Source organism: Leptodactylus fuscus, chromosome 1, assembly GCF_031893055.1.
Source record: "Leptodactylus fuscus isolate aLepFus1 chromosome 1, aLepFus1.hap2, whole genome shotgun sequence".
NCBI classification, from domain to species: Eukaryota; Metazoa; Chordata; class Amphibia; order Anura; family Leptodactylidae; genus Leptodactylus; species Leptodactylus fuscus.
Genome location: NC_134265.1, coordinates 43,422,134 through 43,449,387, shown reverse-complemented (window position 1 = coordinate 43,449,387; position 27,254 = coordinate 43,422,134). Strand labels below are relative to the sequence as shown.

The following is a 27,254-nucleotide window of genomic DNA, read 5'->3' as shown; positions in this document are numbered from 1 at the left end:
CCCCTCATACGTGCATGCTCGGTTTGGTTCGGCATGCATGTGTTTTCAGTGTTGAGAAAGGAATAAGCCGCTGCCAGACACTTCTGGCATCAACTTATCTCCCTTAAGAACAAAGGAATCGGGCATGTTGATATTCTACATTTTGCAGCATATTAGATTTATGCCAAGATGGAGGACATTTGGCCAGCGCATAGTCTATAACAACCTCTGATGCAGATGTGGGCCTTGCCTATAACGCCAATGGAGATTGTTTTCATACATGGGGAGTGGCATATCCCTTTGTGACGTGGGTATGTCTATGTGCTGGCCATAGTCCATTTTCGGGATGTGCCTGGCACATAATGTACCCACGTCACAAATAGAATGGCAAAGAGTTTGCATATACTGGGACCTGGAGGATCCACTAAGACTGAGAGATTTGTCCAAAAAGCATTTTTTTGGCATACTCCCTGATGTCCGGGGAGAGGTGGCAAGTATTCCTTTAATATCTGTAGTAATACGGCCTATTGTCTACCTAGCTACAACAACAGGTAGTTCAGAAGTGACAACCATCATAGACCCCTATAATTTGTTTTTAAGGGTTGTCAGCTTACTTCCTGGATTATATAGCCACTTGTCCTAGATCCTCTTGGAACGTAACCATCCCACCTCCTGTCATCTCTTTTTGCCCCTATTTGTGAGCCTGTATGTGATCTGCTCCTCAATGAATGTTGGGTGCTACAGCTCATGCGTCATGGAGCAGATGGAATCATTTTTCTCTCTAAGGCCCTAGGCGTACAACTGAGTGTGCTTCCTATACGGGATCAAGTCTGCAACAGAATACACTGGGGTGACATTCGAGTGTCCTGTGAGTACACCCTGTGTACTTACGTCTATGGAGATTCCGAGCCATTCTGTTTCGATAGGACCTGCTCTATAATCATTCAGTCATCAGGGACCAGAATGGGTTGGAATGGATCGGAAACCCCCATAGAGGTAAGTACATCTTGGAATACACTCGGATGACAATATACACTTGGCCCCATATCCGATGCCCACTCGGTCACGTGCGTGGGGCCTTAGTCATTCTTCTTATGCCACGTGGGAAGGGGGACAAAATAATAAAACAAAAAAGAGGCAAGAAACTTTTTTTTATGAATAAACATGAGTTTACTTTAGTATCCTCCACTGCATGGGTATATGCAGTTTGCATGACATCACTGTAATAGCTCTTAAAATATGTGCATATATTCAAGTGGCAGCAGCTTCATGTGAAATAAAGTTTACTTGTAAAAGACAAAAACGTGAAAACTCTCGATAGAGAGCAAATGCAACAATGGCACCGCCATGGATGGTCACATCATACCCCAGCCCTTCTAATGGTTTGGAATAATAACAGATTTTAAGACTGATATTTTTATATACTGTATATATTTTATCATTATTTTTTTTGCTCCTTTATATACGATACATCTTATGTATAATTTTCCTTTAAATCACCACAATAGTCATTAGATATGAGCTAGCTGACTTTGGTTCTGTATCCATTCCGGCAAACAAACCTTGAAATCCAAAAATGGAGTAGAAAATGCAAAAAATACAGCTTAAAGGGGAATACCACTTTCAAAAAATTGTAATGGCATCACTGGGCAGATGTTGTGACCCTGATAATGCTTGGAAATGGCAGAAATTTTGGGGAAAATGTAGGAATTTCCCCTTTAACCTTTATCCTGACATTGTTTCTGCCCCATATCAAGAAATATCCCAAGTTCTCTTCTGTCAAGTAGTTAACAAATCTATTAAGCCATGAAATTTTAGAAAACTGATCAAAAATATAACTGTTCCTATGGGGAGTGTCCATCGTTCCCAAAGCCCCAAGATTTTTTTTATGCGTGAGCTTGTGGTATCTTGTCATTGGTGCTGGGGACTTCAAGAAGCTGGATGACATCATCAAGTTGAACAGCAATGGTGTTGGCTATTGACTGCCTCTTAAAAAACAGATCTAACAAAAAAATGGCTATATAGATGACTTAAAGGGAGTCTGTCACCAGAACCCAAAATATAGCCTTTTTGTCAATATACAAATAAGATAAGGGCTTTACCATTGCTCCAAAGTGGTAAGCGGCAACGCCCTTGTTGCTCCAAATAAATCATTTGCATATTGACAAAAACTTGAATGAAGGCATTGATTCATAATATACTGTATGTTGGATTCTTTGGAAACACTCCCTTTAAGAAGACCGAAGAGAGTAATTCAAGGGGTTGTCCACTTTTTAAATCACTTTTTCTTTAAATGGGCCGCCAAAATTTAGTTGTTTTACAGATTATCCCATCAATCAGATAAGAAAGCAGCTATAATCATCATGGTAAGTGATCTATTTCTCTGCAGTGCCACCACAGAAGAAATAGAGCATTACATGGTATCGGTTGAAATCAATGAGCTGGGTCCTCCAGAGACAGAAATGTCCTCCGGAGGCGCTGTCTGCTCTAGGTAATTGATTAGTATCCAGACAACCCCTTTAAGCATTTTTTTTTTTAACCAGCTGAAGTGCCTGCCATCCATTTACTCCATTACCATGGAATTTATTTTTGGGCAATATTCTGTTTGGCTTCAAGTTTGTCGCACAAGAATTATTTAATAGACTGTGAGGAAAGTGAAATGGTCATCTCGGTTCGATTATGAGTGCAAATAATATGTATATGTGCTAAACACGTCCACTATATTGCAGTTATCCACTAGGTCACAGCATACAGAATCAAAGGTTTGCATTCGTAAGGAATGTATCCAAGATTACAGCACCACAGTAATACAGTTCATAATCACACACCCTGAATTATTATTACTTGTTTTTTTTTTTGTCGTTTTCCACAAGATAAAGATTTCATTTGTTTAAAAGTTACTATCACATGCAAAGCATTCCAGTCCAGAGCAATGCAAAATATGAGGTAATAGGAGTTATGTATATTTATAGATATCCATATATAAAAAAAATTAGTATCGTCTCTAAATAAATAAATTATAATAAAAAGGCCAAAACAACTATAAAAATAATTAAATAAGAACCCACAAAAAGTCTACAAGTTAGTCATAAATTATGATTGTTAAATATAAGGCATTGAAACTCACAAAACCCTGTAAACTATCAACAGTTGATTCCTACGGACTCGAAAAATCGTTCTACAGTGTCGAGATATTTAACACACGGAACCCTATACACCAATACGATCTGCGACATTACGCTTTAAGGGTTTCATACACACAAATATACTTCCATTAAAAACTTGGTGCTTTTGCTTTCGGCGTTGTATTTTTTTTTGTTTTTTTTGTTTTGCTTTTTTAGAAAAATGTGCTTGTTCATTAGGCGATAATATAATACTTTTTCCGTCCTGACACACTCTCATGGGCTCTATATACCATGCACCGATTGTTCCAGGCTCTAAAGGGTCTATGGTGGTGACCCTGTAAGTAATAGACCCTTCTTCATGTCTGTGATTTATGGTTTGCTCTGCTTATACTATAGAAGGGGTTGCGCACAACCCCATGGCCATCCCACTACTTGGCTTGGCTCAGTATCTCATGGCCTTCACATTTCATGCCCTGCAAATTGTTCTTGTGATTAACAAAGGTAGCCATAGACATAAAAATATTCAACATTTTGTTCAGGAAATTTTTGGATATTGATTCATTTTTAAGACTTTCAAATAAAATTGTGTAAAAAAAAAAATTGTTTTCCCTGAATTGTTAGCCAACTGATGTCACTTCGGGACATTTCACTTATTAATAAGCCTGACCTCCTTTGACTTGAGGGGCCATCAGGGTCTGGAGATTGTGACCTTTCTACTCTTTCCCATGGAACTGACTGACCATTTGTTAGATGCCCATCATTTGCTTCAGTGCACTTCAATTCAAGAAAAAGTCTGAACGTCTCAATCTCCAGAACATGGCGTGTGCCTGCTGTGAGAACAGGATCTCCTGAGTCATGGCTTGTCATTTTATATTAACATACGTAGTTGTCAGGCTAGGACAGATGCGATTGTAGCAGCTGGGTAAAATATTAAGGTCTGTCCTATAAAGTCTCCAAGGATTGGAAACCACCTTTTACATTAGTTCTGTTACCATAGACCATCACCAATCTGGATCTGATCTCCATTGTTTGGACAAAAGAGGCAATTTATGTCCATGGCCACCTTAATTTGTGCTCTTATTGTCAACAGCTGGTTCATAATGGTTAACTGGTGCGGGTCCATTGAGGTAAGGGGCTTTCGGCCTCATGAGGTACTGATATATGTCCACCACTGGTATGGTATCCCCATCCCCCTGACAATATTAATAATACTAAGGTATGGGCCCATGATATCTCAGAAGACTTGTAGTCTGGGACTGGATTACCATCTATTAAGCTATGTCCTATGGCACAAAAAGAGCTATATACAGTTATGGCTACCATTAAATAGGGCCCATTTTCAGGACTCTTGAAGTAAACTTTTTATGCAACTCTATAAGAGAATTTTTTTGACTTAATACTTGGCTATAAACTTACAGAGTGGCTAAGTCCGAAAGGTGGCACTAGAGAAACAATTCACTTCCTTGAAGAGAGTTAATTTGCGTACAATTTTCCCAGGGCGCATTGCCAGTAATTCTCCTTAAGGAGAAACAGTATCTTCTGAGAGTATATACGTGGCCTTGGAATGTGACAACGGGTTTTAACAAACATGTAATTCTTAAAAAGTTTTGGCACCTGAATTGTAGTAGAATAAAACCAATGTAATCAATGGATTATTCCTTGGATTCATGGAGTTACAACAAAATTTTGAGTTTCGAGCATTGAGCTATTAAATCGGCCAATGTCTAGCAAGTGAAAGCCTGTCCAAAATTTTGGCTGTCATGTACTCATGACCCTTGGGGATACGGGACCGTAACAGTTGAGAAAGTGGACTATAGCTCCTGACGTGGGATTACTTTCATACGTATCAGGCCTAGCAAAAGCAGAGTAAACCATAGTAATAATCGGAGAAGTTGTTTGCCCTTTATATAACCCTTTGTAAACATAAGAAGTGTAATAAATAAATTATCTAAAATAAAAGAACAAACTAAGGCTACCAGATTCTTCCATTTTTTTCTGTAAACAGGATTTTTTTTGTAGCCTCTTATTTTGGAAGTTTGGGGAAATTTTGATGCATCAACCATAATGGCTCACCCAAGCACCAAAAAAAAAATAAAAAAATAAAATAAAATATAAAAAAAATAAAATAAAAAGACACAAAAAGAAAAGAAAAATAATTAATTAAAATAATAAAATAATATTTGGTGCAAAATTAGGCTAATAGCAACATGTCCACCACAAGATGACTAGGGCATCAAACACAGAACATTTTTTTGAAATAAGCTAACATGCTCCAGATGCCGTCCACATAAATACTGTAGCTAAGTACCCCTACTTGATTCTACTTATTGGAGAGGTATATATACAATCCTTTGAAGTGCAGGATTGGCAAGCCAGACTACCACACTAGTACCTCCAAGAGCTAGTCTCCATCTCCAGCGATCGCCCTCTTTGGCTCTAGGAAGGCCAGCTTCCAATGCAACAGGGCATTATGGCTGTTAAGATCCTCTGGTAATTGTTACATGCCCACAATTCGTCTACAGAATAATGTGCTTGCAGGCTGTCCTCTAAAACAAATGGCTCAGAAGGCAAAGTTTTGCTGCAGGCAATGGCCACGTGACCTGATAAGGAACATGGGATCCTGACAAAAGTCCTCCTTCTCTCAACTGTCTTCTCCCAGTTGTGTTTCAATGTCCACTCTGCAGATCGGACACTTCTTACTGGTCGCCAACCATTGGTCAACACAGACTTGATGGAACAGGTGCATGCAGGGTAACCTCCTGGTGGGGCACAAGGGCATAATTAGTAGGTTCTAAAATACTGGCTAAGAACAATACATGTGGTAAAATTACCCAAATAAAATAAACCGGGACAAAAGCCTAGCCATATGATTCTTCTGTTAGAAAAACCTGTTCCTGAGTCAATTGTTGGGCTTGACTACTAAAGTAAAGCCCGGTTCACATCTGCACATGGGTTTCCATTTGGTCAGTCTGCTTGGGGATCCCCCCAAGTGGAAACCTAATCCGCATATAAAGCGTTTACCTAAGGAACCCGTGGACCCTGAAGACTATAATAGGGTCCGTGTGGTTTCCACTCAGTTTCCGCATGAAAAATGCAGAGAGAAAAGTGCTGCATGTGGAGAGGGGAACGGAATGGCCCAACGCAGATGTGAACCAGGACTAACAGAGGATTCTCCAGTGGACCCAGATTCTAACATAATAATGATCCAGTAGACCACTCCAAAATCAGAAGTGTACAATGACCTATTCCTAGGGGTTGTTGGAGGGTGGGCCACCAGAACCATTTTTGTCTGGTGAGCTCAAGGAACCTCATTCCAACATTGCTGGTGACCCCATGAAAGTGCTTTGTGTTTCAGTGCTCTAGTAGCTCAGTGTTACCATACAAGGTTCAGTTACCCTGTGATAATAGTGAACCGCCAAAGTCAGGAAGGGTTGACACTTTCTTGCCATAAAATATAGGCCTAATTCTGATTTTTCCTTATACTATGTGTTGATGTGTTGAGTCCAGACCAAGAGACATCTTTGGTAAACTCTCTGGCTAGTGGAGATGGATCCTGAACTCTTAATAACTTCAAATTCTCAAATAAAGAATGTCAAAATGTGTTTTCTACCAGACAAATGTGAGACTTGGCCAGTCGCATTCATAGTTGCTGAGCAGTGTCTGTATCTTTTGACAGGTCGATAAGGTGTCAACATGAAGAAGAAGCTAAGTAAGATGATCGTGGAACCTCTAATGAATATTCATGAGGAACCATATTGACCTTCAGGATGATCACAATGAGCCATAGGAAAGAAATTAACTGTAGCACACAATATACTGTATTTAGCATGAACATATACTACATGATTTTAAAAATCTAAAAAAACCAGAAGCAATAATATTATAGTGGACTCCTCCTTTAAATGCAGTCTGGATCCTGCTACCGACAACCCTTGCCTAAAGCACAGAGGTGAATAAAGATACTGGGATTACCTCACGTCTTCTCCATCTTCAAGCATCGACAGGCAGATTGTGCACTTTTCATCCGTATCTGTCTCCTCCTCATCTTCTTTTGTGTCTTTGCCATCGTGTGGCGTTCTCTAATGGTCAATAAAGAAAAAGATGTCACAAAAGAAATTAGAAAAGATAAAATAATAAGAAAAAAGTGAAGAAAATAAGAGGTGCAAAAAGGTGGAGAAATCTGGAAGACGAAGCAGATGGAGCACATGTGTAACATTAGTGGAAAAACTATTGTCCCTCTTTCCTCACCAGGCATTGCTTTATAGGGAGCTATCTTCAAAAATATGGCAAAGAAGCCTGACAAGGCAATATTCTTCTTGAGGAGACATAATACTCCTTCTGATTCAAGTCTATGACCTGTCACCCAGCTGGCTAGTACCCTACTCTGCACTGATAGGCAATAATCTGGAAACAGTTGTCTGCGGATGGCCTCCTATTCCTTTTGGAGGAGTTATTCTGGCTTGGCTTTATTCGCAAATTATGCCACTATGTTTCAGTAAAACCATGCATTGATCTCCAGGGAGCGACCTTACAAAAGATGGTGCTAGAGCAAGTTCTCCTTTTTCTACTATGGTAGACTTATTTGCATTTCCCTTTTTTAACAGGGTATGTATGGGTGTAATAAGTTCCTGTACAGTGCAAGGGACAAGGGACATGGTACCCCTTCTGTTCTTCTTCACCAGCTAGGCAACTGTGGACCACAAAAGTTTAAGTTTTGACAGCCCTTTTCCTTATGCCGTATGTCAGAGCGAGAGTTCCTCACTGAATTTTCTTCTATATGAGCCTGATACACTAACAGGCAGTGGCAATGGTTCTGGAGGACCCAATATGCCTATATCAGTGATGGTGAACCTTTTAGAGACCGGGTGCCCAAACTGCAACCCAAAACCAACTAATTTATCACAAAGTGCCAACATAGCAATTTAACCTTAATACTGTGCAGATCCACAATTGTGGACAGTTATGGACAGTCTGTAATAATATCACGTCTGCTATAAAACAGATACAATGTGATAAAAATAGTGAAGGGCCCAGACACAGTACAATTTGCTCCACAGTGAGCCCCACACAGTGTAATCTGCAGCAAACTGGCCCCATACAGTATAATCTGTTCCACAGAGAGGACTCTGAGTGCCACCTCTGGCACGCGTGCCATAGTTTCGCCATCATGGGCCTATATAATGAATGGATGGCCACATGCAATACTACATTTCTCTGGTGGAATATTTTGCTTTTTACCAAGGGACTTAGGAATCAGTGCCCCATGGCTGTCACAGGGATGTGACAAACCATTGAAACAAGACATTCACCATGACTTCTGTCTGATACTTGTCATGAGACGCAGTTATGGCCAATGAAAGGTGACCATATATGTAACATATGTGGATAGATGCGTATGGAAGGTGTTGGGTCTCTTACCTTCTTGTACTTGTGTGGAAACGTACACCTTTCTATGATGTTCTGCACAGCTCCTCGCGTCACACTTCCAAGTCTGTCTTCTAGTTGTAGAAGTTCCTTCAAGCAGAGAGACACAACTATTAAACATATGTTCCCATATACTGTACACTCAAGCATTTGGATCCAAAGAGAGGTACCTATCGGAGAAGTTACTAAAGTATACCTCCATGCTCATAACTAGGAGTCCTACTATTAGGACCCCACCAATTACAGGATCACACTTCTTGTCCAAAAGAAGATACCAAATCATTTTATCGGGCGAGCCCAAGAAATATCAGTCCAAAACTGGTTCCAGGTCTCCAATTTGAATGGAGTAGGGATCATACACATGCCCTGCGATTCCATTGAATGTCTATGGGACTATTAGTACAGTGCTTGACTATCTTTGTCAGTCCCATAGACTTTGAATGGACTGGTAGTGGGCTTGTGAGATAGCTGCTCCACTCACATGATAAACACAGGACCCTCATTCTTAAAACCAGTGGAAAAACTGCTTTAAAGAAATACTAAATTAATTTAAAAAAAAATCAATTCATCCATCTTTTTCTCTCGATAATTCAATTGAATCAATAAAATATGTAAGAAATATTTAAAGGGAGTCTATCAGCGAAATCCAAAATATGAACTCAGCCCCGCAGATAGATAGGTTACGGTCACCTAACCTATCTATCTGCCTCTGTTGCAGAGATGTTCCAGTTTTTGTCAACATGCAAAACAGCGATATGTCAGAAACAGGGTCACCAATTCATAAGGGAATAACAACATTTGATTCAGCTGATCCTGGATTCATATCCCGGGTTCTAGTGGAAGACTCCTTTTAAAATATTCATAAGAAGAAAACCTCCACCTCTCACAATAATTCATTATTGCAAGACAACTGGCTGCAGCAAGCGCCCTTCCTCCACAAATGTTAACCACGCCCATTGTATAAACCACGCCCCCACAGTCATCTGCCAGCAACATGTAGAAAGCCCTGCAGACTGACAAACACTGTGAGTGACTTTCTCTCTTTTTCTTGGTTATGTAAGACTTCCTTAACATGTTATTGGTAATAAACCGGATATAACACGTGTAACATTTATTCCCCATTATTTTTAGCACAATTGACGATATAGTAATTGCAATAATGAACAACTTTTTATTAGTAAAAACATAAAAATTGCAGAAATGCGCAAACGCTCTACAGGGATGAAGATGGAAATCTAATAGAATAAATCATGTGGCTCTGAGGCAAAGTTTTATTGTTCTTACAAGGACTGTCCCACAATAACAGGGTAAGTGATAAATGTCCGATTGCTGGGACCCCACCTCATCGATCATAAGAATGGGATTCTATGCCCACTGTGTGAACAGAGTGATGCCCCCGCATGTCTATGGGACCGACCAGGATAGTCTAGAGCTAAACCTGACCATTGCTCTAAGTCTTATAGACATTGAATGGACCTGTACTGCGCATGTGCAACTTGTTCTTGTGACCGGTGTGACTCCCAGCGGACAGACACTTTTCGCCTATCCTAGAACTACCCCTTTAAAGGATAATTCTTCCTGAAATACTCTGTTCTGCTGCTTTCACAAATGAAGATATTATGAAACAAACATGTTAAGCAGAAATGAGACAGACTACACAAAGTAATACATATCATGTCTTATATAGGAATCTTTTAACCCAAAAATTCTCAAAAAATGTAGTAACTGGATTAAGTAACTGAAACCCTTTTACTAGCAATGTCCTCAAGTCTGAGCATATATAGAGCATATTGTATGAACCTGGTACCCAGGACATAACTACTTGTGATCAGATGTTATTGAGGCCTGGAAATTTCAAGTTGAAACTTGGATTATGTTACGTGACCTCTAGCTCCTTCACACAAATTTTTGAGTATTAGATCTTTCTTTATCTAAGCCTCCAGATAAAAGGTCAGGTTAAGTTGGGCTCATAAAGGGTTCTTTGGGCCGGATTTTGATGCGGAATCTGCGTCAAAATCCAGCTCAAAAAAACGTCTCCCATTGAAATCAATGGGAGATGGTCATTTTCTATTTCCGCGAGCGGTTTGTTCCCACTTGTGGAAAAAAGAAGCAACATGCGCTTTCTTGAGGCGGATTCCGTGGCTGATTCAGCCGCGGATGTCTGCCTTGCGACACTCCCTCCCAACTAGGTCCATTCATTTGGTCCTAATCCGGAGTGGAATGCTGCACAGCACCGGCATCCAGTCGCAGCTAGCCGTTTTTTGGACCCGATTCTGAGGTGGCCACTGGGTTAAAAAACTCCTGTGTGAACCCGGCCTTATTGCCTCCCTCTTATCTCCTGACACTCTTTACGCTGCTTCCATTACTTTACCCCATAATCTTTTAGAATAGTCTTCCATTTTCCTCCTACCATCATGATACCCTGCTTTATTACCACCTGATTAGACAGGTCACTGCCTCCTACAAAATCAACACACTCTTCTCCTCGGCTACTGCAGGCCCTCCCTCTTCTACTTTGCAGCTTTCAGTCAATGATCTTGCATTTGTTTCCATTCCTCACAACATGATAAAACCATTCTGAAGTATAGCCCTGTCCATACTAACATTATCACGTGTAAAATGGTCACTGCCTCCCCTCCCCAAATAACACACCCTTCCCCTGAAAATCTGTGTTACTGAGGACCCTAATTTGCAGTCAGTGAGCTCTCAGTTACCACCATCATCTGCTCCCCTCACATCGTGATATTGCACCTGTCACTTACAATTCCAGGTCACTGCCATCCACATAGTCAATAAACTCCTGTACCGCTGTTGGTATTCACTACTGTGCTTTGTCCGTGCACTTCAAGGCTCGCATTTGCAAGTATGGACATATCTATGGTTTAACTACACGATGCTCTATATTAATCCCCCACTGCTTGCAGTCAGTGACTGTCAACCTTCAGTGTTTACTTTCAAGAGTTAACAATAAAGATGAGTGATTCTTAAACTTTTTGGGTTCGCCAGTCATCAGACCCCAGGGTACAATAATCGGAAGCCAAGGGGAGGTATGGAAAAATACCTCCCTCAAGGCCCCTTTGATTATCTTCCGACTTCTTCCAGCCTCCTGGGTGATGTCATGGGCCACATGGAACACAAAGTGCGCACCAATGAAAGTCATTGTAATTTTCTGCAGTCTCTATCCATTTGTCTCTTAATGTCTAGCGATGGCTGGATGAGTGGGTAGACTACCGCTAATAATATCAATAGGACGGTGCAGGCGTCAATCAATGCAAGAATGTCTATATTACCGTCAATGTGAACCTTGTGATAAGGAGAAATAAGGAGGAACACAAAATATAAGATATCAAAGTAATGGCATCAGTAGTCAACTCGTGGGGAGAAAAACTATTTATGGATAGGGCCAGAGGGGTAGCTATAGGAGGTGCAGAGGAAGCAGTCCTGGTGCCTACAGGGACCCAAAGGCCCTTCTGCCACCAGTCAGTGGGAGGTAAGTAGTCGTCCTATTACAGATTGTGCATTGGGACCCAGGAATTTCAGGTTATGTCTTGAGACCAGGCCATTCTGTAGGTTTACAGCCAATAAGTAAATATATATATATATATATATATATATATATATATATATATATATATATATTGGACCTTACAACAACTATTGTCAAAACTAAGAAAACTATTTTCACAGGTGTCAGAAATTTTTGTGGTAGCTCACATTTACTAACATTTCAGTAGGCAATGCTGTAGGCTGTAATAGAATGGATCTGACCCGCTGAGGTGTATGGAAGATTTTTCTAGGCATGCTGTATGCAGGGAGGAGAGTAAATCAGCTGTGACATCATCTACTGTCAGTAGTAGATACAATGATGGGTCAGTGATGTTATCTATAGAAGTGTTATCTTCTATTGTAATCCTGTCTGTGGTGTAAATGAGTTGACAGCTGCAAAGAAAACCTCTACTGAAAAATGTCAGTCTATTAATAGGCTTAGTAGCCAGAGAGAAAACTGCAGGATTTATCACTTTTTAAAATATGGATAGTGACGTGGAAATTGAAAACTAAAATACTACTAGCATCTGCCTGCGACTTCGTCTGCGGGTTGCTGTTGGTGCTGAGCCGCTTATATTTAGCCAATTGCTATTGTGGATTATCCGCCTGCTCCCGCGTCTCAGCTCTGCTACATCGCAGCATATGCACAGCATACTCAGTTGCATGTACATCTCTGCAAATGGAGAGTGTACTCAGCTGTGCTACAGCACTGCCTAAGCTCTGCTACATCTGGCCATTTGGATTATAGGGGTGTTCATATGTCAGTGTCTGAGCAGCTTCTGTATTGGAAACGGCTGAATGGATGTTGCAGATATTTGCCACAGTTCGATCAGCCTGCTACCACATCTCAGCTCTGCTACATCGCTGCATATACATAGGATACCCAGCTGTATGTACATATTTGCATATGGAGATCCTATAGAGGTGAGCTACAGCGCTGCCTAAACTCTGCTACATCGGGCAATTGTGATTACAGGGGTTTGGTTATGTGACTGTCTGAGCAGCTTCTATGTTACAAAGGGCTGAACGGATGTTGCTGAAATGTGCCAAAGTTCTCCCCCTTCCCCCATCAGAGGCAGAACAACACATTCCCTGTAGTATTCACTGAACCTCTACACCCGATATAGTACTCTTGCCCACACACAACCTGCATGTTCTGTTGTCTCCTGATCTTCTAGGAGACTCCATTTTCTTCAGCTTTCACACTGTCCAGCTTCATCCTATATAGCTCCGCCCACAAAATAGTGTGTAGCTCCACCCACTGCCTAGCATGATCCTATTTGAGAATGGCTCAAGGACCTGTGATGACATGTTGTGTGAACCGAAATTCCTTCACTGCGGTTGTGTAGTGATGTCATTTACTGGGATAAAAAGTAGCCTATTTTTGAATCAGGGTTTCTATCTATGTATGTGGCAAATTTCATGCAAATCTGTTCAGCCATTTTTGCGTGATTGAGGAACAAACATCCAAACTCACAAACATCCAAACATCCAAACACACACACAAACTTTCTTAGTAGCATATATATAGTATATTTCAAAAATTTTGCAGTTCTTACTCTGGCCACTAGGACTAATAACAGTTTGACACTTCCTGTTCTGTAGAAGATTACTTTGCAGCAGTCATCTCATTATTACCATAGGCAGGGTTACAATAAAAGATAACGCCTATGTTACAGATAACACATTCCAACCCCCGTGCACTATCACATCTGTTCGGGATCACAACACTGTCCTATAGACCTCAATAAACATCCCTAGACTATTGTGAATATGGTCCATATTGCTAAACGCGGCAAACTGCTAACAGAGAGCAGACGCATTTGAACATCCATTTTGCAGACATAATGTATGGGCCAACTGCAGCTTTTCCCCCTTCAATGTAAGTTAATACCCCTGGGTCTTTGAAGCCAAACCTGTACTAAATAAAACTACAATATTCAATATTTTACAACAACACTGAAAATTTGACCTAAGAAGACCGAATATTTATGAAACTGAAGAATCAATATGGGAGTCCATATATAGCATATATAGTAAATATCTATGGACCATGTTATAATAGTCATATCACGTACAGAAAATTATTACCTGACACTCCAGGAGCACTATGTCCCTACTGATGGTGCTATTTTTATCACTATATTGAAAACCCCCGCATATTGAGAAATGTTGGATTTTCTCATTTTCTCCTCTAAGCCGCCAGTGATGATATTGGTTTCATTACTCAGAATACTTGTCCAAAAGATTTAACATTTCATTAGAAAGGTCACAAGAAAGTCAGTGCTGTGATACTGAGCACTGAGGGGTCATAATATATGAAATATGGAGTCAAACACCCACGCATTTCGCTCACACTCTTCATCTGTATGGAGAGATTTCTCACTTGTACACAAAGATCCAAAGCTATACGTGGAAGACCCTCATCTGTATACAGAGACTCCAAATGTATATCGAGAGATCACAACTAATATGCTGAGAACCTTCATCTGTGCATGAAGACCACTGATCTATACAATGCCAGTCTATACACAAAGACCCTTCCTCTCTATACAATGGTCCCTAATTTATACACAAAGATCCAAAAGTATACGCTTTACTGATCCCAGTCTATCTGATGGTAACTAGAGATGAGCGAGTAGTATTTGATCGAGTAGGTATTCAATCGAATACTACGGTATTTGAAATATTCGTACTCGATCGAATACTACTAGCTATTTGCAGTAAATATTCGATTCAGAACTAGCATTGATTGGCCGAATGCTATACAGTGTTCTGCAGCAGGCTCGTCCTTGCTAGTCGGGAGAGCTGGCAGCTTGCTGTTACGAGGGAGCTTACTTTTTCTCATAGGAATGAATTGACCAGCGTTGATTGGCCAGTGTACAGCATTCGGCCAATCAACGCTGGTTCTGCCGGAGGCTCGTCTGTGAGGAAGCGGAGTCTAAGATCGGACCACAGCAGTCTCCATTGTGGAGATAGCCAACTACAGTTTTTAGCTATCTCCAGCAGTGCCATAGAGAATGAATGCAGTGACAGTGCCCATGTTAAATCTGCTGCTTTATTTGGATGGGGGAATGGGACCCCTATTCTCATGATTGCTGGGGGTTCCAGCAGTCATACACCCACTAATCCACTGATGTTTTCTTTCTTATCCTATGGAGCCCAGAACCCAGTATATCAACCCATGAGCTGTTTTCAACAACTAGGGCTTTACCTCTTTAGTATAATGAAAATGACATCATTGCTCCAAAGATCTCATTTGCATATTGACAAAAAGTGATACCTTGACAATGGAGGCACCGATTCACAGTTTGATTTAGGAGACCTTAACCTATCTCAAGGGTTTGATATACTGCGTTCTTCTGAAGATCTCTTTAAAACTTAAGCTAACCCCTGTAGATATTATTAAGGAAAAATAACATCTGTTCTATATCTCGCTGCATCCTGTAGTTCCCTTTTCCTACCTGCAGGCTATCTGTAAATGCTCAGAGACAAAAAATATTGTTTAGTAGAAACCATTACATAAAAGACAGAGGTAAGGGGAGAAGAGGGGGATGCAGCTGCAGTGATAAAGCAGGAGGGAAGCAAATCTGATTGGTCAGACAACACAGCACTGTTCTGATGTCACACCAGGAACAGCCTGTCCATATAGCAAGCATGGGCAGAGAACCAGTACTGGGATTAACTAGCGTTACATCTGATTATTGAGGATATATTGGGTGATGATATTATCAAAATGGCTTCCTGTGTCCCCAGAACATATTTTAGCAGGCACTGAAGCTGGTTATATTTGTTTCAATATAGAAGTGATTGACCAGTCACCCAAAAACATGGCTGGAGTTGTCACTCAAAACACTAGACTGGTGGGACAGAATTTGCTTTGACAACAGACTAGCAGGACAGTTACTGCAGTGGTTTGGATGGACGATTTGACCGCCATGACATGACATATGAAGAGCACACGTAAACCAGATCAGACATAGAATGACTCTCAGACACACTTTCATGGTGACATGGACTCTCACACACAGTTGGATGGTCTCTCACTCTCATTTAGGGTGCACTAAGTTCTAGGATAGTTTATGAATGTCCTGAACACATTCATGTGAAGCTGGAAGCTACTCACTTCATAGCTTTCCCTCACAGCAGACGTATGCCGCGCTGGACTGAGACCCTGGAGGGCAAGGAGATGAAGCTGCGGATAAGGGTAATTTCTGATTTCATGGACAACCTTTTAAAACAGACAGACAAGAGAAACAGTTAATTCATAGAGAACTGTTGCATCCAGCCTGACTATGAATGTCGAGCAAATACCATCCACATCACTTCAGAGCTGAAGGGCCTTAATGATATTGTCCCCAGGAGACTCATATTCCTGTAGGTCAGGTTCTTTTTCTAAGCCAAAAAATATGTGTTTGCAGCAGGAGAAGCAAGGACAAGACAAGGACATGGTGTCAAGATGAGAAGAAAATGAAGACTTCGACAACCGTTGGGTTGGCTGACCTGCCTTATATCCATACTTGGGTGAATGACCAATGAATTAAGACTTCAAAACAATGTTGTGCTAATATTTGTGAGAATGCTGGTCTATTTGTAAAGATTTAGATAGAAAGTCCTTAAAGTGAACCGGAACCTGTCATTTCTGACTTCAGGTTTGGATAATTTGGGACAATTTGAGCAAAAGCAGAGCAAATCCTGAAAGGACTCCTAGGTGAGACAGGGAGAGTCCTGCTAACTTACTGATGTATTTTTTATACTTATATAGCGCCATCATATTCCACAGCGCTTCACAAACATCGTCTCTTACAAGGCTCACAATCTTCATTCCCTATCAGTATGCCTTGGAAGTATGGCGGTGCTGCTTCCCTTGGTGCTATTAATTGTTCACCAAGGATATCATAAGATGGACCGGTGGAAGGCAGGTAACCACAAGAAAACTTAGAAAATCAGTCTATAAAGATGTAAAAGTCCAAGGAAGTTTTCAAATGTAGTCAGAAGGAAAAACAGAGAACAAGAACATAAAGAAGAATACTTAAACCATCCTTCGAAAGGAAGGCTTAAAGGGGTTGTCCAGTTTGGAAGTCTGGTTTATAAGATGGGGTTTCTGATTCAAGAGGGTCTTCTGTTCTGGAAAACTTGACAGACTTGTCTTCGCCATATTTGTTTATCTAGTTTGATATCAGTAGGAAGATGCAATGCTTCATTTCACCTGTGGGGGCAGTTGAGCAGAGGGCAGCTAGCTGATCTCCAGGGATCTAATTAGTGGGATACCATCTAATTAATTTACTGTTGTGGTACCCTTCTAATACAAGAGCATTGTCCAAATTGAACGACCCCCTTTATGTGATTCATCCATTTATGATGTGATGACATCATACAGTCACATCCACACTCAAAAATGACCTCATCCAACAACACATACAATCTATTCAACAATATATCTAGTCATGTATATCACATCTACATGCATACACGGCACAAACAACTACTGAAAGAAACTTCTATAGACATAGAAGAGTCTTTTATATGTCCATCCATTTATAGGGAACCAGCATGTTGTCCTATATTGGGCAGCAGGTTATAGAGTAAGCGTAGTTGAGTAAGTTGATATATATTTTTGTGCAGAACAATTCTGTATAACTTTTCATTTCTTGATGTAAACCTTTGCTATGTATTAAGGAGTGGCCATAAAAAGGACCACCCACTGGACTCCTAAGCTTAAGATGACTAGGGATTTAAATAAAGGTATTGTAGAGTATACTGAATCTTTTGCCACTAATCTGCATAGCAATCTGTTCAGCTCCTCCTGCTCTATATCATTCTGCCTTCGTGTTTGATAGGATTGGTTCCCTTTAAATATATCAATAAAACTGGAGAGTTTGGGGACGTGATTCCATGTTGTCACTCTCAGTTGCCAAGCAAGAATGTTAGTGAGGTCAGTCATCCTGTGCGGGCATCTTACTGGATGACAGACACCTTACTATGAAGCAATTATGATAAGAAACTGGGGATTCCTTGTCTCAAGCTGTTCCCTGACAGGTCTCCATATTAAGTGAATAGTAACAGTATTGTACACGCTCATTGCCTGCCCTCTAGCAGATGTAATATGACTAGGTGTCATGGTCAGGTAGACGTAACATGTTCTCGATTCCAGTCTGGGGGCTATGAAAGGAGCTATTACCAGTAGAGATGTCGAATAACTTATATAGAAAGTAATCCAGGAAAAGTGAGGGCTCGTGAAGAGCTGTGACATTCAACATAAAGGACGGCTCTGCAGGGGCAAAAGTAGCTAAGATTTACTCCATCACCTCTTGTGGAGAACTTGTAAGCTTATAAATACAGAATAATGTGAGAACTAGTGCCAGGTATTAACCTAAAGCCGTCCATGTAGACTGAGATCTAACTTACAAACAGAAAAATGATACCAAAGATAGCCTAGGACAGAGCTAGATGATGACTTAGGCTGGGCATCACTAGTTTTTGGGTGGGATGGATAATGAACAATCTGATTATCAATATTAACAACAAAACTGCCCAATTGGGTGGCAGATTAATTGTTAAAAAAAGTCAAATTTTTTGATGATCATCCAAAAGTATCCTATCGTGCCAAACACTCATATTTTTGGCCCACAGTAGGCCACAAATATCCAACGTGACATGGTTTAAAGTCTACCATCGACCATCTGTGAACGAACATTCACGGCACCTACATGGCAGATAGCCGGCCATTCACCAGCCATAATGGATGAAATAGGCCATTTCAACCAATGAATGTCTAACGTGTGTGACCAGGTCTAGAACTGTTTGTGGACTTTTGTAATGTAACTTTTGATCTGTGTATCTTTTTCAAGATGGATATAAACCTTCTAGAGATGTTGGTCTAATATGGTCAACAAGTATTTTCCCTGACTACCTCATATGCCTGCAGTGTTTGCATGAGTTGTTAGCAGGGAGAGAGAATAAGATGCTACTAGACCTAAAGGAGATTGGGCATGTTGAAATTCAACATGTCAACCCTTCTTTTCCCCGACATTATCAAGGGAGAGTTGACACCCCCTCATACACATAGGTAGTAGACTGGTCAAACAAAATTGTCAAGTTCAGCTAACATACCAATTGATACTCCCATTTGGGAAACAGGTATTCCTCCATTCTCCCCATACACATACATGTTTGGTTCAATGTGGAATGGGGAAAAGTTGCTGGCAGACACCCTTGCAGCTTACCTTCCTCGAGTACAAAGGACTTGGTCATGGTGAGACTCAACATGGCTGATCTTTCTTTCTCTTGACATCAACCATCAGGAAGAGTTGGCATAGCCCCATACACAGATAGGTTGGTGGTCTGACCAACTTTGTTTTTATGTGTATGGGCTTCTTTGCAGTTTTTCCCCCTAATCTAATACATGTCACATATTTAGCTACCTTAATAAAGCTCTGCTCTTTGTTCTCTACTACGAAACTATTAGGAACCACCAAGTACCTATAGTATAAGAAGAGAGTATAATATATACAGGGACATTTAACCTACACATGGTCCATCTAGGATTAACCAAAAGCAACCCATCACTTATTCTTTATAAAGTATGGATTCTGTATATGAGCCATACGCCATGTAGGCTACAACCACACAATGATATGTTTTCAAGACAACACAGTCAACAGCCATTGCCACCTTGACTTTACTCCTGTCCTGTAATCCTTGCTTCACACAATGTGATCTCCTATTTTTATGCTTTATTAGGACATACTGTATGTAAAAACAAATGCACAAATACATAACAGCCAACATAAAGCCAAGGCAAATTAGGCTAAACCCCAGGTTCACCAAATGGCCAACCATGCCAAAATCTGCATATACAGTATAATGAATTGCACATTAGAGGAATGGAGACGAGTATAAAAGTTTAAGTAGTCTACAATGGAGGACTAAGTGCTCATAGCTTTCTCACTGATGAAGAATGACCATACGTGCCCCCTTCCACCAAAGGCAGGGAAATATATCTCCGAGTATTGACATTGGTGGGGATCCTGAATGCTGTACAAGCACAGATCTCATGTTATCTCACATCTGATTGTCTTCACTTTTGGTATAAAATGGACACACAAAAGCTATACAAAGTCTACAAACAAAAATAGGCAACTGATGGTATATTAGATTAATAACTCCAAAACTAACATCTTAGAAAGTAACAGCATAAGCAACTGATAAAGAATAGAGAACTTTTAAGACACAAGCAAAGGAGAACCAGAAGTCTGCTCACCATTTGTGTTAGAGATGTGGTCCTTGGGAAGTGGTGTAGACGAGGACTTGTTAAATAATGCTGATAGTGCTGAGGGACAGGTCTGACCTGGAACTGAGGATGTGTCAAGCCAGCATCCACACTGAGGTCCCTGAAAATAGAAGAATATGGAGAAAATTAGTTGCTGGGTTCAGGCATGACACATATTAACACTATTTAGGATGGAAACGCGCAGTGGGTTATAAATCATTGTAGTCACGAGACCCCTTTGACTTGACTTACCAGGAATTTGAAATCTAAGCCCCCATGCATATGGCTGTGTACTTTGTTTTTATGGATAGCCCATTAACCCATTCTTTTCTTATGGCCCCATGTACATTAAGTCCATGGGGGAGCCTGAGCCCAGGGGCAAAACTGAGGACAGGTCCATTACATTACAGTCATGGACGGCACACAAATATCCATTTGTAAACTAGGCCATTTTCTCAAGAACCTGTACATGCACACATGTATTTACATGTAGGCTAAGACAAACCAACTATCCAACCAAACAATGACCCAACTATCCAACCAAACAATGACCCAACTATTCAACCAACCAATGACCCAACTATCCAACCAAACAATGACCCAACTATCCAACCAAACAATGACCCAACTATCCAACCAAACAATGACCCAACCCACAAACCGACTACTTAACCAACCAATAGCCCAGCCAACAGATCTACCACTCTCTTAGTTACAGAAACTGGAAACTTTCTCTTGACTGAGCCATATCAACAAAAAGACCTGGTAACAACAGGAGGAATGACATGGATCAGGTGTCTCTTAGGCTTCAAATAGTCCCTTCAACCTTGCATGATAAAATATCTCATATATAAATTCTCCTATTTTGGGGAAAATTTAAGCAGAATTCATAGTATCCAAAAATCTATCTGTGATAGGTTCTGGATAAAACAACGAGTTAAATATATAATATGAAGTGTAAGTCACTAAACTATCCTAGACCACCATGGATAATAAACTGTATAGATCATTGGTAACCCCATTATAATCCAAGACCACTAGAGATACCAGGTGTTATCTGCTAGGTCACTTTAGACCACCATGATTGTTAAAGGAACATTGGACCAATTCCCACACTTAATACCACCCCCTATAAAACTAAGAGTCTACCCTTGTCTACATTGTGGTCCATGATTGAAAATAGGCAGCCCCCTACATAATCATAGACCTTTCTTCTTTGTGTTACTTAAACCAACATTTGCCAGCCCTGCCCCAGTGTTTGGCCTCTCCCAAGGAATCTTCAAATGCTTTCCCCTGGAGTTGGCTAGAGATCATATCTCCCAATGTTCTGGAAAGCTGATTGTTAAAAAACCGCTGTGACGCTATTACTATGGCATACAGTGAAAGAAATAGGGAACAGCTGGTGCCAGTAAATCATCTTTGAAGCACAAGCTCCATCTGTTTTATAACAGAAGTGCTAAGATCACACAGAAGCACGCATAGCTGCGTTTACCTTACAAAGACCCCACAACTTTTCCCCGTATGGTTGTGTTTATGACAATGCGCAACCGTTCAGACAATTAGTCAAGAAAACCGTACACCTACACAATGACTGAACAGATTTTCCTTGATGTGAATGTATCTGATCCCTGATAATGAATTCAAGCTGAATAATTGGTACCTTCTACGTACCTGAAATAAGCCTTTAAGTCATCTGTGTACGGTGTCCCAAGACACAAGACTAAAAATGATCTTTGTGGACTATAATTTACTATAGTTGCTAATATTTCTCAATTATAGAGTCCTACAATGGAGCAAGCAAGACCAGGTACTATCCTCGTACTAAGGGCTCACGTTTAAAGAGAACTTGTCACCACCTCCTTCTATCCTTCACTAGGTACCACCGATTCTGGTGCAGTGCGAATTTTTACTCTACTCCCTACTATTCCCGAGCAATCAGTGCCATTAGTTTCAGCACAATTATGTTCTCTACTGTCAGATGGGCGGTCCCAGAATATCTTCTCTAGGCCTGGACCACCCACCTTACAGTAAAGAAGCTAATTAGCATATTGGGGGCTATATTAAACTAACAGCATGACTTAGGAATGGTTGGTGTCAACATTTGAGGCAAATACTGAACCCTTTTAATTTTTGCTGTTAAAGGCCGAAGGCTTCGGGATGAGATGGAAGACTATAACGTCTGGTAACACAATTTATTTCTATTAGAAGAGTTATCTGACATTTACTGATCATATAGAATACAGATACTGTGACTGATGATCATCTGTGATCTGCAGGAGAACTTGGAAGAAAGTTTCCATTTCCCTACAACGCCTCCACAGGCGAGATGAAGCATTACATCTTGCCCATTAAAATAAATTTTTTTAGCATAGATTGCCCAAATTGGTGTTTGAGTGCAGCCTGTGTTAGTAACAGGTTCTTCATGGGTGTGGTGTACATTAACTCCAAGTTCATGATTGGTATGACATAATGGACACTTACCAGTCTGTACCTTCAGCCAAGTACCTGGGCCCCAGAGGTTGCGACATTTGTACTTGTTGGTTGAAGTCAAAGCTTGGGTGTAACCGGTGTGGATGCACAGGCATTTGCTCTTGAGTTCGCCTGTCAGATCATAAGTTTAAATTGAAAACGTTACTGAGGTTGACATTATTTTATATTAGCCATATAATGTATGTAAAAAGGTTTTGACCCCGAGTAGAACAAAGCACTTAATGTCCTCTGACATTGGTGGTGTTATATAATTCTTAAAAGCTGACAATTTGCTGAATTCAGTGCCAGTATGTGCCCCGGTTGAAGAGATATTGGTGCCTTTGGTTTTGACCCCGATATCACTGCATTATCAGAGGGGCTGGCCTCACAGCTCAATAGTCTTGTACTGTCAGGGGGGCGTTACCCAGTTCCCAGCGATGACACTGAGCTGAAAGGACGGCCCCTTTGACAATACAGTGATAACAGCACCAATATCTCTCCATCTGGGCACAGATAACAGTGTGCTGAATTCAGTATACATAACACCGCCATGAAATGTCCTCTTTAAAGGGAATGTGCCATCAGAAAATGACTGTTGACAAAATCAAAATTTTATGCCAAACATATTTTTAAGAATATATGGTTATTATTTTTTCCTTTTTCTATGTATTTTTTTTAAATAAAATTTTGTTTTCACCCTGCCCACTGATCCTCATAATAGTCAGATGCTTCCTGTTCTGTAGAGATCACGTCTCACTATCATCACAGGTATACAGATAATAGCTGGTCAATCATTTACAATAGCTAATAGTCACAGCTCCCTCTCCCTGTACCGTGACTTCTGCACAGGTCATTGAGCATGCCCACAACATTCTCCCTTAGAAACCAATGAGTCATTTCCATTGTATTTCCATTCTATAGGCTCCTATGGTCCGTGTGGCTGCTGTAAAGCATATCTCTTAGTTAACAGCAGATTAGACAAGATGGCACCTCCCATAATCATGTACAGAAAATAGAATAAAAAAATGAATACCAAAAAATAAAAACATTTAAAAAAAGCTAAAATATCACTGTTTTTAAATAATAAAACATATAGATGTTACGTTCCCTTTAAGTTTTTGACCATGATGAAAACTACCCCCAGGGGCGTAGTTATAGGGGGTGCCCTGGGCCGTAAGGGGGCCTGAAAGATCCCTCTGTCACCTAACATACACCACTATTCTAAAAGGCACAAGGTAGGTATCAAGCACATTGCATATTTTGTATCGAGGCCCAGGAGCTACAAGGCACACCTCTATTTTATCCAAGAATTTGGGATATGCAAAAGTTGAAAATGCAAAAGTTGATGGAAAAAGAAACTTCAAAAACTATTGTAAGGTTATAGAAAAGTACTAGCCCAGAGACACATACAAAAAAATGTTCTTTTGAGACACTGAATGTTCAATGGCGTACAGTTAAGTCACATTTAAGATCACAAAATGAAAAGAATATAGAGCAGCAGGAAATCTGCCCGCAGCAGACAGCGAAATTTAGATATGAGAGGCTGCATACAACATCTATTGCTGCCGTCGTCTCCAGCCACCATTGTATAGGAGATTGGCAAACAGAAAGGTTCTGTTGAAAAAAATCCAACATCTTGCCTACAGTTTCCCCCCAAAAATTGAGACTTTGAAATGAAGTGAATAAAAGGTATGACGTGATAAGTAAAAAGTGAGCCATGCCGCCAAATACAGACATCCCACCATAAAGGATGAAGGTGGCAAAATGACAATGCAAGAATTTAGTGGGCCCTAGAAAATTTAACATGAATATCAAAAAATGTAGGGAAATCCTGGAAGAAAACCTACTGCAGTCTGAAAGGGAATTGTGCCATTAAAAATGAGACCTGTATTTGCTGCCACTACTAAACACTGGCTTGCAAGGGGCAGCACAGTGACTCTGTGGGTAACGCTGATGCGTTGGAGCCCTGGGTTTGAATCCTACCAGCAACCACACCTGCAAGGACTTTGTATGTTCTCCCCGTTTTTGTGTGGGTTTCCTCCCCTCATCCATAAACATATTAATAGGTAATGTAGGGTGTGAGCCCTATATGGGACAGTGTCTGTAAAAGCGCTGCAAAATATCATGGCGCTAAATAAGTGGGGAAGACTTATGGCTTCCATTATTTTGTGTTTAATTATAGTAATGATTATAGATTTAGCATTTACATGATTATCAAATTTGACCAATTGGTTGTTTGAGGTGCTAATGGGGCAATTTTACACGTGGCTGATATGAATGTTGGAAAATTTTGTTCCAAAAAATGAATTAATAGGTGTTATCTGGAGCTCCATGGTGGTAACCAGGACCCAATAGACTGCTGTGGTCCACTATACCTACCAGAGAGATTGCTGGCAACTGAACACATATGAGGTGTCTCACCTGGGGTGCGTGACTAGCCTGCGGTGCTGAGCCTCCAGGAGTTGCTGCTGGAGAAGGTATTGCTGGTGTAGGGCCTGAGGTAGGAAGGAGGGTCCTGCCACCTCCTGAAACTGTAGACCAGTCAGAGATGGCAGCGGCTGGTGCAGTGGTCCATTATGCTGGTGAGCAGTAGCCATGTGAGAGGTCATTCCTTGTTGTGGCTGAACCGGGTGTGGATGGATAGGGAAGTCGGGCAGCTGAGGTTGAGGGCTAAGATGAAAGTGGCGGCAGGAGGTAGCATGGCCATGCTGGGAACGCTGAAATGGGGCACCTAAAAAACAAAACCACAGAGGAAACCATTGAAAAAATTGGACCCGACCACTGTAACCTTTATGAGAAAGACATATGTGCACTGTATAGTAGTATAATATGAGTACTGCATGTCAGTTTTAATACTGACAGGCAGTACTGTATGTGCACTAATTTGAGTACTATAATATATAGTAATATTTGCACAGTCCTTATCTGGTAACTATATGGTCCTGTACAGCACTTATTTGACATCTATATGATGCTATATGTCACTTATCAGAGAACTATATGGTGTTTGGCACTTATCTGGGTCCTACATGGTAGTGTATAACACTAGAGATGAGCGAACACTAAAATGTTTGAGGTTCGAAATTCGATTCGAACAGCCGCTCACTGTTCGAGTGGGTTTCGAACCCCATTATAGTCTATGGGGAACATATACTCGTTAAGGGGGAAACCCAAATTCGTGTCTGGAGGGTCACCAAGTCCACTATGACACCCCAGGAAATGATACCAACACCCTGGAATGACACTGGGACAGCAGGGGAAGCATGTCTGGGGGCATAAAAGTCACTTTATTTCATGGAAATCCCTGTCAGTTTGCGATTTTCGCAAGCTAACTTTTCCCCATAGAAATGCATTGGCCAGTGCTGATTGGCCAGAGTACGGAACTCGACCAATCAGCGCTGGCTCTGCTGGAGGAGGCGGAGTCTAAGATCGCTCCACACCAGTCTCCATTCAGGTCCGACCTTAGACTCCGCCTCCTCCGGCAGAGCCAGCGCTGATTGGCCGAAGGCTGGCCAATGCATTCCTATGCGAATGCAGAGACTTAGCAGTGCTGAGTCAGTTTTGCTCAACTACACATCTGATGCACACTCGGCACTGCTACATCAGATGTAGCAATCTGATGTAGCAGAGCCGAGGGTGCACTAGAACCCCTGTGCAAACTCAGTTCACGCTAATAGAATGCATTGGCCAGCGCTGATTGGCCAATGCATTCTATTAGCCCGATGAAGTAGAGCTGAATGTGTGTGCTAAGCACACACATTCAGCTCTACTTCATCGGGCTAATAGAATGCATTGGCCAGCGCTGATTGGCCAGAGTACGGAACTCGACCAATCAGCGCTGGCTCTGCTGGAGGAGGCGGAGTCTAAGATCGCTCCACACCAGTCTCCATTCAGGTCCGACCTTAGACTCCGCCTCCTCCAGCAGAGCCAGCGCTGATTGGCCGAATTCCGTACTCTGGCCAATCAGCACTGGCTAATGCATTGTATTGGCGTGATGAAGCAGTGCTGAATGTGTGTGCTTAGCACACACATTCAGCTCTACTTCATCGGGCTAATAGAATGCATTGGCCAATCAGCGCTGGCCAATGCATTCTATTAGCTTGATGAAGCAGAGTGTGCACAAGGGTTCAAGCGCACCCTCGGCTCTGATGTAGCAGAGCCGAGGGTGCACAAGGGTTCAAGCGCACCCTCGGCTCTGATGTAGCAGAGCCGAGGCTGCACAAGGGTTCAAGTGCACCCTCGGCTCTGCTACATCAGAGCCGAGGGTGCGCTTGAACCCTTGTGCAGCCTCGGCTCTGCTACATCAGAGCCGAGGGTGCGCTTGAACCCTTGTGCACACTCTGCTTCATCAAGCTAATAGAATGCATTGGCCAGCGCTGATTGGCCAATGCATTCTATTAACCCGATGAAGTAGAGCTGAATGTGTGTGCTAAGCACAC

At 41.3% G+C, this 27,254-nt stretch overlaps 1 protein-coding gene across 2 annotated transcripts in view; it reads right to left on the bottom strand.

Moving 5' to 3' along the window:
* Positions 1-5,305: 5,305 nt before the first annotated feature.
* The window catches only part of ARK2C (arkadia (RNF111) C-terminal like ring finger ubiquitin ligase 2C), a 75,838-nt gene continuing 53,889 nt past the window's right edge, over positions 5,306-27,254 (bottom strand). The window contains exons 2-8 of one of the 2 annotated variants that reach the window (XM_075269782.1): positions 25,237-25,546; positions 22,828-22,947; positions 20,338-20,467; positions 16,201-16,305; positions 8,523-8,618; positions 7,077-7,183; positions 5,306-5,863 (exon numbers count right to left, since the gene is read on the bottom strand). In XM_075269782.1, the coding sequence (XP_075125883.1) occupies positions 5,746-5,863; positions 7,077-7,183; positions 8,523-8,618; positions 16,201-16,305; positions 20,338-20,467; positions 22,828-22,947; positions 25,237-25,546 (986 nt within the window). In that variant the 3' untranslated portion in view covers positions 5,306-5,745. The remainder of the gene's footprint in view (positions 5,864-7,076; positions 7,184-8,522; positions 8,619-16,200; positions 16,306-20,337; positions 20,468-22,827; positions 22,948-25,236; positions 25,547-27,254) is intronic. The other variant, XM_075269783.1, reaches the window with a different exon arrangement.